The 12,193-nt window shown below is 39.5% G+C and overlaps 1 protein-coding gene across 1 annotated transcript; it reads left to right on the forward strand.

Annotated features, from left to right (window-relative positions):
* The first annotated feature begins 10,783 nt into the window (after positions 1–10,783).
* Positions 10,784–11,722, forward strand: LOC112930604 (olfactory receptor 5B3-like). Its single transcript, XM_026012946.2, has one exon. It carries the CDS (start codon positions 10,784–10,786, stop codon positions 11,720–11,722), a length of 939 nt encoding a protein of 312 aa, XP_025868731.2.
* Positions 11,723–12,193: the final 471 nt, after the last annotated feature.

The raw sequence follows: 12,193 nt of genomic DNA on the forward strand, positions 1-12,193 counted from the left end.
CATACGAGTGAAACCATATAATGATTGTCCTTTCCTGATTGACTTACTTCACTCAGCTAATACCCTCCAGTTCCATCCACATTGAAGCAAATGGTGGGTATTCATCATTTCTAATGGCTAATATTCCATTGTATATATAGACCACAGCTTCTTTATCCATTCATCTTTCGATGGACACCGAGGCTCCTTCCACAGTTTGGGTATTGTGGACATTGCTGCTAGAAACATTGGAGTGCAGGTGTCTTGGCTTTTCACTATGCTGAGTGAAGTAAGTCAATCAGAGAAGGATAATCATATGGTTTCACTCGTACAGGGAATATAAAAAATAGTGAAAAGGATTAAAGGGGAAAGGAGAGAAAATGAGCGGGAAATATCAGAGAGGGTGACAGAACATGAGAGACTCCTAACTCTGGGAAGCAAATAAGGGGTAGTGGAAGGAGAGATGGGTGGCGGGATGGGGTGACTGGGTGACGGGCACTGAGGGGGGCACTTGATGGGATGAGCACTGGGTGATATGCTATATGTTGGCAAATCAAACTCCAATAAAAAATACAAAAAAAAGACATAAGTGGAGTGTTAAAAATTCTCTACTATTATTGTATTACTATCAACTAGTTCATCTTTATTATTAACTGTATTATGTACCTGGGTGCATAAATATTTACAATAGTTATTAAAAAAGGAAAAAATAAATAAAAGTATTCAGTTTCTCAAAATTTCAAAAATGTGCTTGAATGTCCTAAGAGGGTCATGCTGACATTGGTGGGGTCTGTGTGATACTACACAAATATCTGCTCTGAGGTCTGTGAAAATAATTTCTCTCCTGGAATCATTTTTTAATAATTACTTCAAATATATCTTTAAACTTGAAAACAATTTTAGATTTTCAAAATATTTGCTGAGATATTATAGACAAGTCCCACATCCCTCTCACCCAATTCCCCTAGTGTTAACATCTTACTTTATCATAATACACTAGTTAACCTAAAAAACTAGCATTAGAAACTTCAGGAATTAATTCAGATTATTATTTTTCACCTAATGTCATTTTGCTCTTACAGGATCCCATCCAGGATCCAATTCTATCTATAGTTTCCTGTCTTCTTAGTCTCCTCGGATCTGTGACAGTGTCTCAGTCATTCCTTAGTAGCTTTGAGGAGTACTGCTCAGGTATTTTGTAAAAGGTCTTTCAATTTAGGTTTGTCTGATTTTGTTGGTCATGGTTACACAGGTGTTTAGATAGAGTGAGAAATGCTGTCCTTATTATGTCTCATTAGGGGACACATATTACCAACCTGACCTGTCACTGGGGATCTTAACCTTAATCACCTAAGCCAGGTTCAGTGTAATGCTGCCTTCTCCCCCTCTATGCTGTACATTTTAGAAACAAGTCACTAAGTTCAGGCCACATTCATGGTGGAAGGGACTACACTCCACCTCCTAGGGGAAGGCTAAACATATTATTTAGGGTTTTTCTACAAGAAGGATCCATTTATTTACTGACTTAGCTTCATATTTATATCAGCACAGACTCACATACATCTGCTTTATACCTTCAGGTATAATGTAGTCCTACAATATTTACTTTGTTTTTCAAATTCTTCCATCTTGGGTTATTGGGAGCACTTTCCATTTTACTCTGGTTTCCCTCCTTCGAATTTTAAAAAAGATTGTATTTATTTATTCATGAGAGGCACACACATACACACACACAGAGGCAGAGACACAGACAGAGGGAGAGGGGGAAGCAAGCTCCATGCAGGGAGCCCGACAAGGGACTCCATCCCAGGTCTCCAGGATCACGCTCTGAAGATCACTCCCTGGGCTGAAGGTGGTGCTAAACCGCTAATCCACCCAAGGTGCCCTTACTCTGGTTTCCTTTTGATATGCCCAACCCTCTTGTTTTCTGAGCTCCTTCTTCCTTCCTGGAACCACAAGACGCTCGGGGCTCCTCTTGTGCTATTCCTGTCCCAACCCAGTAATCAGCTCTTTCTCCAAAGAGCCCATCTCACTCTCACTTGGAACTCACATGACCCCAAATCCTCCAGCCTTCTTTCCTTTAACTGGTAAATTCAATAACAACCAGCTACAGGAGGCAGAGTACTTTCCTAAATGGTTCTGAGGTATCTTTGGGTAGGGATTGTGTGTGTATATAAGATTTCTTTTTGTCTCTCAGTTCCTGTTCCAAAGCTCTGCCTTTGCCCCATTTGTCTGTCACTTCAAGCACCACACTTCCTTCTGTGCCTCTTCTTTTCCTGTCTCTACACTGCTTTTCCTCCACATGACATATACCACTCCTCCTCCTTCATTCTTCCAAAGAATCACTTACACAATAATCTTGTACTCAGACAAAATGGAGGAGAAGGGAAGCCCAGATGGTAAATTCCTGCAAAGTGGAAATTTGATATAACGACACTCAGGTTCTTGATCCATAATCTACTGCCTAAACATCTGTCATTCATCTCTTAAAACCTTGGCTCCCCATCATGTTGTTATCCTCTTTCCTTCTCTCCTCTCAAAGTGAGTCTCAAAGCCCTATCTCACTAGCTGCTTTGAGAAAAGACAACACACATTTACTTCATCATGCATGTTGGGAAAATCTTAGAAACTATGTAAAGCAAAGCATAATCGTGGACTAGATTGTAGAGTATATACATTTGATGAGATTTGTATCCCCACCATCCAACCAAAGCACTCAAAGTCACCTACCAACTTCCTAACACTATGGCCTATTGTCAGTACTTGATATTACTTAACTTACCAGCAGCTCTGACACTTCCATTCCCTCGTGATGCATTTCTCATTGATTGGGTTGTAGGACACCACTCACCTTTGCTGGTTACTCATCTGTCGGACCTTTTATTGTGAAAGTTCCAACTCTTTGTCCTTGAAACACTTTTCTTCTTTCTAACTATATTCTCTTAGCTATTTATCATTCTTATGTCTTAAATATCACCTATGTAATGAAAAATCCAAATTTATATCTCAATTCCAGTGCCAAACCATTCCTTGTGGTATCCAAGAGTCATATAAAGCTTTATACACTCCAGTGTAATTCATGGCCTCTTGGTCTCTTCTCATCCCAAACCTCCTACTATCACACCTTTTATGCCTCACATAGTGATCATCTTATCCTTCTACTTGCTTAGGGAGCTAGGAAACCATATTTCTCACACTCCACATCCAACATATCATCATTTCATGTCATCTCATTATTTGAAGCAGTAAAAAATAATCTGGACAACTTAGAAGGATATAACACTACCTATGATTTGGAAGAAACAAAGGCAAGCAATTAAAAAATATATAATTTCAGAGATTTGTTTAAGTCTATGAAGAACATAAGAGTGTATGAGATAAGAATCATTCTAAATGGTATGATCAAGAAAGGAGATCTTAAAGATGCAATATGAAACTTAGGGAAATGTATTCTACTAGGGTAAAAACAAACTAGAGACCCAGTTTTGGAGACAAGTGTAGCCTTTCAGTTTCAGGTACAAGTTGGGTGGCGGAATACTAATTTTCCTTGGTAAATCATTGTTGTATTCTTCCAGAGTTTTGGGATTTCAGCTATGTACATTAAGTTTCAGCTAGGGATTAAATTTTGAAATTAGCTTTGCAGGTTGGTTTTATGGCCTTATGACTGAATGCCGGCCAATGGAATGTACTCAGAACTAATGTGTACAGTGGAATACTACTCAGCCATAAAAAAGAATGAAATCTTACTATTTGCAATGATGTGGATGGAGCTCGAGTGTATTATGATGAGTGAAATAAGTCAGTCAGAGAAAGACAAATACTATATGATTTCACTCATGTGGAATTTAAGAAATAAAGCAGATGATTAGATAGATATATGGGAAGGGGTAGAAGAAAGGAGAAAGGGAAATAAATCATAAGAGACTCAGTAATAGAGAACAAACTAAGGGTTGATGGAGAGAGGTGGGTGGAGAGTGGGCTAGATGGGTAATGGGGACTAAGGAGGGCACTTGTTGTGATGACACTGGGTGTTATATGTAAGTGATGAGTCATTAAATTCTACTCCTGAAACCAATATTGTACTGTGCGGTAAATAATTAGAATTTAAATAAAAATCTGGGAAAAAAGAAGTAATGTGTATAGTTACTACATCACTTTTTTCAACTCATCTCTTCTTCCTTTCCTCCAAATAGAATAGTTTTGATAAAGATAGACTTTCAACATGCTAGGAGATGGTAGAGAGAGATGAGGGGGACTGAACCTGGCCCCAGAATGACCAAGACACACCATGTCCAGATAGTTCATTTTCACCTTGCTACATTACCTTCCACTGTTTGAGAATAAATTGCTGTTGTACTTAACCCATCGTACTTTAGCTTTCTTTGTTACAGCAGTTAACCTCATTTCTAATTGTGGTAGATTAACTATGGGCACAAATTCTTTGCAGCTGTCTTCCTCAGGAGATGCGGTCCTTCTTCATGCTTGCATTGGGGCCAGCCCTTTGACTCCATTGGCTAGTATTTGTGACAGAAAAAATGTTGTGTGACTTAAGAGTCTAGACTTCAAGAAATCCTTCAGTTTTACTTTCACATTGAAAATGCTAAGTGAGAAATCTGGTCTATCCTCTGGAGGATGGAAGAGGAAAAGAGGTAGAGACTAACCAGAATCAACAGTTAGAAACGTGAATAGGGCCATCTTGAACCTTTCAGCCCAGCTGACTGTGTGGAAAATATGCAACCTCATGAACGAGCCCATGTGAAAGCAGCAAAGGAACTACCCCCATCAACCACAGAACTGTGAGAACTGTTGCATTAGGCATTGTGATATTTTGCTACACAACAATAGATAGCTGGTTAACTATGCAGCTTTTATAATCTCTCTAATTGAACATGAACATGACAGTTCCATAGAAGATGGTTACATCAGTGAGGTGTGAGGCACAGGTGGAGAAGGCTTTCTTCCTTCCCTCAGCTGAACGTATCCTCAGGATGGCAATGAAGATGAACAGATAGGAGGTCAAGATAACTATAAGAGCAAAACAGACATTGAAAGCTGCTAAGATAAAGAGCACAATCTCATTTAGGTAGATGTCAGAGTGGGAAAGATCCAGGGTTGGGAGGATATCACAGAAAAGTGATGGATCACATTGGAATGGCAGAAGGTGAATCCAGTGTGGATGGCAGATTCAACAAAGCCCCAGACAGCAGCCTACCAGTGTCTGAGCACATGCATTAACAGTCAGAGTGGTGTGTAATGTAAGAACTTTCACATCACTGCCTGCCCATCACAAGCATGACAACTAGCAGGAAACAGTCTACACTGGCAACAGCCACAAAGAAAAACATCTGAGAAGCACATCCATCACAGGAGACAACTTTACCCTCTGTGAGAAACCCAGCCATCACCTTGGAGTAACAACCTGGAAATAAGCACAGTCCACCAGGGAGCATACATCAAAACAAAAAGCTGAAATGGTCACATAAATGCGGAGAAATAATTTTTTAGGGCAAAATGAGTGAAGGATAGTAGGAGATACAGGTTTCCAGTTATAGAATGAATAAGTCACAAGGATGAAAGCTACAGCGCAGTGAGTAGAGTCAATGATAATGTAATATGGTTGATGGTGACACATGGCAGCTACACTTGTGGTGATCAGAGCTTAACTGTAGAGTTGTCAAATCACTATGTTGTTTGTCTGAAACTAATATTATGCAATAACCATACTTCAATAAAAAATAAAATAAGAATTTTTTCATTGAAAACAAATAAACAAAACTTTAGGCAAATATTTATCAGCTTTATTTGAAATCACCAAACACTAGAACCAACACAAATGTTCTTGAACTGAGAATAAGATAAATAATTGGTAATGACTGTACAGTGAAATACTACTCTGAAGGAAAAATATTCCACTCTGACACAGAAAGCAATACTAATTGAGTTTACACACTCAAAGAGTACTAATTCTATAATTATAGTTAAGTTCACACTCTTGAAAAGGCAAATTTATTGGGATGAAACAATTTATTGGTTGCCAGGGCAGCAGGTGGAAAAATGGGTTTGTCAGAAGAGGTTTGTATGAATTTTTGTAGGTGATAGTGCTTACTGGACATAAATTTGACAAAATCTTATAACCACTGGGATTGTGGATACTATTATGTGGAAATTATACTTAATTATAAGCTGATAAATATCACATGAAATAGCAAGTAATACAAAACTGTGTGTGTTCAGTGAAATAACCAGCACAGCTCCCACAGGCTGTTTAATTGCCTCCAACCTGGGAAAGGGATGAGGTGCTAGAAATGTTCTCTCAGGGGAAATTCCCAGAGAGCTCTGTGTCTCTATAATTCTCTCCACATCCCCATGTATTAGCCATTGAAATCTCAGTATGACTCCACATGTTGCCATTGTAGAGAGACCAGTCTACACGCTGAACCCCTTTGGAGATCATTTACTCATTTGAATGTTAATATTTGCTACTGCACAGAGATCTTATCCCAGGATATGTTATGAGCCCCCAGTCATATTCAGGGGAAATTCCCCAAGATAAAAATTACATTGATTGACTTAAAAATGATAACTTCTTATGGAGATGTCTTACAGACCCTCCCTTGTTTGTTATTTACAGACACAAGTTTGTGAATTATAAAAGAAGTAATCTTATCATCTTTATTTTACAAATAAGGAGGGGGTTAGTGATGCCTCTAAGGACACAGAAAGAATGCATGGTACGTACAAAAATTGAACCATGTTAATGTTTTAATGTTTTCTTCCATTTTCTCCTGCCTTAGAGACCTTGGAGCCTTATTATGACCATGTCCTGAGAGTAGTATTTATGCAGTATTCTACAGCTTTGATTCTGATTCAGATCCGTATTCAGAATTGGCCCTTCCTGCTCTTCCAGCAGACAGGTAAGCATCCATATTCCCTACACATTTTTTAAAGATTTTATTTATTTATTCATGAGAGACAGAGAGAGAGAGAGAGAGAAGCAGAGACATAGGCAGAGGGAGAATCAGGCTCCATGCAGAGAGCCTGACGTGGGACTCAATCCTGGGCCTCCAGGATCACGCCCTGGGCTGAAGGCGACACTAAACCGTTGAGCCACTAAGGCTGCCCATCCCTACACATTTTTAATGAGAAGTGTAATCCTTACAAAAGTGGTGGGACAGCTTTACCTACTTTCAGTTCTTTGAGGACAGAAATAGATATTTCAAAGTTTTTCCAAAATACTGAGATTAGGCTGGGGTATAAATGTTAAAATTTCCATCAGAAGGAAATTTACTGATACTTAAAGATCATCATCTTGCTTTTCTAAGGATAGGAACAAAAAGCCATGGATGATTCTCTAATTAATCTAGTGGTGATTTCATCCTGTTCACTAAATGCTGGACTCTCATTAGATGTAAACAAACAAGCAAAACAAACAAAAAACCTGCAAGACTGAAATAATCTCTTTTTACAAGATTTTATTTATTTATTTATTTATTTATTTATTTATTTATTTATCATGAGAGAGTGGGAAAAGGAGCAAATGGAAAGGGAGAGAGAGAATCTCAAGTAGATTCTGTGCTCATGCTGACCATGGAGTCAATGGGGGCTCGATCTCACGACTCTGAGATCATGACCTGAGCTGAAATCAGGAGTCAGAAGCTCAACCGACAGAGTCAACGTCACGCTCCAAAATTATCTTTACACTATAAAAATTCAAATATGGATTAACAAGATCCAAACGACATTTAAAATCATCCCTTACAATCTCAAGCTTCATCATCTTCCCCTATAATCTCAATGAATTAAACCTTGAGTCTTGACTCCTTCCCAGGCTAGCTGCATAATTTTCGAGCATTACATAACTTCTCAAGTCCTCACACTCCACAGTGGTGAAGGAAGTATAGCAATACTCCCTACCGTGTACACACACATATTAACATATAAAGCCTTTCTTATCACTTATAGAACATAGAATAAGCTCCAAGTGGACGTGTGTGTTAAGGTTGACAAATGATGTCATCATGGGACAGGCTTGTACAGAGAAGTTGCCAAACTTAGGAGAAAGGTGTTAGTAGTTAGCAGAAAAGGCAAACCCTTCCGAAACTTCAAATGCAAGTGAACAGATTTGCAGCACTGTTCCTATGGAAGAACAGATTCAAGTGAAATATTTTATTTTTTCTAAAGATTTTATTTATTTATTCATGACACACACACACACACACACACACACACACACACACAGACTAGGCAGAGGGAGAAGCAAGCTCCCTGCGGGGAACCCATGCATGATTCGACCCCGGAATCATGCCCTGAGCCAGAGGCAGATGCTTAACAACTGAGCACCCAGGCATCCTTCAAATGAAATATTTTATAACATGGGCTTGCCACCAATATAGAGCTGCAGGCTGAAGGGAGCCCACAGACATGGAACTGTCAACCCTTGATCTCTGATTCTGCTGTGAGATGGCAGTCATGAGAGAAGGAGTAAGTTCTCCACGGGGGGGCTCCCATCCAGCTAATGTGTAGATTTCAAGGAAGAAATTAACCTAGAGAAGGCTTGCATGGACCTTTGGGGGCAGCTGATTGCTTGGGTGAAGTGAAAACAGACTAAGAAATCCCGGAGATCACAGACAACCTCCAAGGCCCTCATGTGTGAGAAAAGGCACACTGAAGAGACTCTTCAAGACTTCATACATCACACACGTCCGAAGCCCTGCAAGACACCACTCATTTTCCTTGGGGCAACATAAGGACAATCATCCGATCCTAACAATAATATTGTAGCTCATCAGACTGTGCTAATTAACCAGATTTTATTTTTTTAAGATTTTATTTATTTAATCATGAGAGACACACACAGAGAGAGACTGGCAGATGCACAGGCAGAGGGAGAAGAGACTTCATGCAGGGAGCCCCATGTGGAACTTGATTCCGGGTCTCAAGGATCACGCCCTGGGCGGAAGGCGGTGCTAAACCACTCAGCCACCTGGGCTGCCCAATTTTATTGTTTTTTAAGCATTATCTTATTTAATTCTCATAACAATACTATAATGTAGATTGCATTACTGTTTTATTTTTCTAGACATGGAAACAGGAGGTTCAGATAAGTTAGCTTAGGACTAATGATTCCTCATTAGTAAATGGTAGTAGAGCTGATATGTACTTCATCCTGGATCCCAAGCTCTACACCCAATACTGTGCCTTCCCCTCAGATGGCTCTCTTCCCCTGGTGGCTGTCCTGGCTCTTATTGCTCCAGTATCCCTTCACATCCACTCTGTGTGTATCTCTTGGATACTTTACTGGGAAACCCCAAACAATGAATTCGGACCAATGGCAACAATAAGCAATTGTATTGAATTAACTTAAATTTGATTTAAATATAGTTTAGAAGATCAGTTTAGGAACCACTCAGCATGGATTCAGATATTGGCTTGGATCCCAAGCATGGCTTCTCAATTAATAGTCATTTGAAATATAAAAAATTATTCAACCTCTGTGCATCATAGTTCATTTTCCCCCTAGCTTTTTTTTTTTTGAGGATTTTAAGTCATCTGTACACCCAACATGGGGCTAAAACTCACAACCCCAAGAGGAGGTTCTACTGATTGAGCCAGCCAGGCACTCCTCACTGTGCATCATAATTTAAATGAATGTAATAAATCAAACTCCTAATGTTCTTGAGAGGATGTATGAATATATAGATCTACTTGTACTTACAATAGGATTTTGTCCCAAGAAAGCCACTGTACATTGAAAATATAAGATGAAATTTCCTTACTACATCAGACCAGATCAAACATCATACCTTAGCCTCTCCTAATTAGCAACTTTCCAGCACTTAGCATTAGCGAACAGTTGGGCAAAAATCATCTCACACAAAGCCTACTTTATAATAAAGAGTTGAATACCTCATGAATTTGTTGAATACAGTACTGCAGGTGAAACACAGAATGACTGTGCTGGTACAGGATGGTTGTAAATGTATCAGCTGTTGGCTCTCATGATCGCCTGGCTGACCTGGAGCTGAGGTTCACTGTCCCTGCCCACCACCAGGAGAGACGACTGTACCAGCTATCACTAGCCCAGAAAAAGATCCACATCAAAATTTGAAGCATGGTTTCTACTGCATGTGTATCACTTTTGCACTATGATAGAGTTGAAAAATCATTAAGTCAAATCATCATTAAGTTGGGGACTGTCTGTACATCTACAGTGTATACAGTATTTCCTGGCAAGTGAGCAACATGCAAGTATCTGCTTTTTCTAGGATTTGGAAAAGTGAATCACCAGATGTATTCATTGTGGACAAGCTATCTTAATCAACTTATTTAATTTTTTTATCTCACTTTACAAATTTATAACATTTTAGAAATGAGAAGATGCTCCATACTTCAGAGTCCACAGTTTATAAACCTATATGTAATTTTTGCAGTAACTTTTGTGGTCAAGCTAACATTTTATCTGGAGAATCTTGAAAGCTATCGCTCTGATAAATAACACATACTGTATATACACTTTTCTTTTTTAATATTTTATTTATTTATTCATAATAGTCACAGAGAGAGAGAGAGAGAGAGAGAGAGAGAGAGAGGCAGAGACACAGGCAGAGGGAGAAGCAGGCTCCATGCAGGGAGCCCGACATGGGATTTGATCCCGGGTCTCCAGGATCGCACCCTGGGCCAAAGGCAGGTGCTAAACCGCTGCGCCACCCAGGGATCCCTGTATATACACTTTTCAATGTAAGTCTCTTTATCACTCATTTCTTTCTTCTCATTAGCCACAGAGCATCTGTGGTCCTCAACATTGATGGGTAACAGGACAGAAGTGACACAGTTCATCCTGCTGGGACTAACCAATGACCCAGAACTGCAGGTTCCTCTCTTCATAATGTTCACCTTCATCTACCTCATCACTCTGGTTGGGAATTTGGGGATTACCGTGCTGATTCTCTTGGACTCCCGTCTCCACACTCCCATGTACTTTTTCCTCAGTAACCTGTCTCTGGCGGACTTTGGTTACTCTACAGCTGTCACACCCACAGTCATGGCTGGGTTACTTAGAGGAGACCAGGTCATCTCCTACAGTGCATGTGCTGCTCAGATGTTCGTTTTTGCTGTCTTTGCCACTGTGGAGAATTATCTCTTGGCCTCAATGGCCTATGACCGCTACGCAGCAGTGTGCAAACCCCTCCATTACACCACCACCATGACGACAGGGGTGTGTGTTCGTCTGGCCATAGGCTGCTATGTCTGTGGTTTCCTGAATGCCTCTATCCACATTGGAGGCACATTTAGTCTCTCTTTCTGTATGAACAATGAAGTCCATCACTTTTTCTGTGATATCCCAGCAGTCATGGTTCTTTCTTGCTCTGATAGACACGTCAGTGAGCTGGCTCTTGTTTATGCAACCACTTTTAACATCATTTTTGCTCTCCTAGTTATCTTTGTATCCTACATATTCATATTTATCACCATCCTGAAGATGCACTCTTCTTCAGGATACCTAAAGGCTATATCCACCTGTGCTTCCCACCTCACTGCAGTATCCATCTTCTATGGAGCAGTCATCTTCATGTACACACAGCCCAGCTCCAGCCATTCCATGGACACAGACAAAATGGCATCCGTGTTCTACACCATGGTCATCCCCATGCTGAACCCTATGGTCTACAGCCTGAGAAACAAGGAGGTCAAGAATGCATTCATGAAAATTGTTTTAGAGTCAAAGTTGTCTTTAGGATTGTGATTTTTAACATTTTACAATGAATACTAATCTAGTTACATTAAGGCCAGAGTGCAAATAAGTTCCTGAAGTGATATTCTAACTTATTCAAATGTCTCTCATCCTGAACGAAAGCAAACATTATGTGTAGAAAATAAACCTAAACAAGAATGGCTAAGATGTCTTGGGATTAATTGTCAAAAACTTTATTGAAGATATGCATTTTTTCATTTATTTAACATGCACTTTTTTCTACCACATCAATGCAGAAACACTTAAAATAGGGGTGGAATTGGACCATGAACAGAAGTACATGCACGTGCCCATGAGGATACTTACACACTGGAGTAGGCAAATTCCCAATATTAAATAGAATGTTGCCAGTTTTTAATAATCATAATTTAAATATTTTAATTCATGTATTAGAATAGAAATTTATGTCCCATATTTGTCACCTCTTTAGTTGAATTCTGCTCTAAGAGTCCTAACTTCAGA

Source organism: Vulpes vulpes, chromosome 5, assembly GCF_048418805.1.
Source record: "Vulpes vulpes isolate BD-2025 chromosome 5, VulVul3, whole genome shotgun sequence".
NCBI lineage: Eukaryota > Metazoa > Chordata > Mammalia > Carnivora > Canidae > Vulpes > Vulpes vulpes.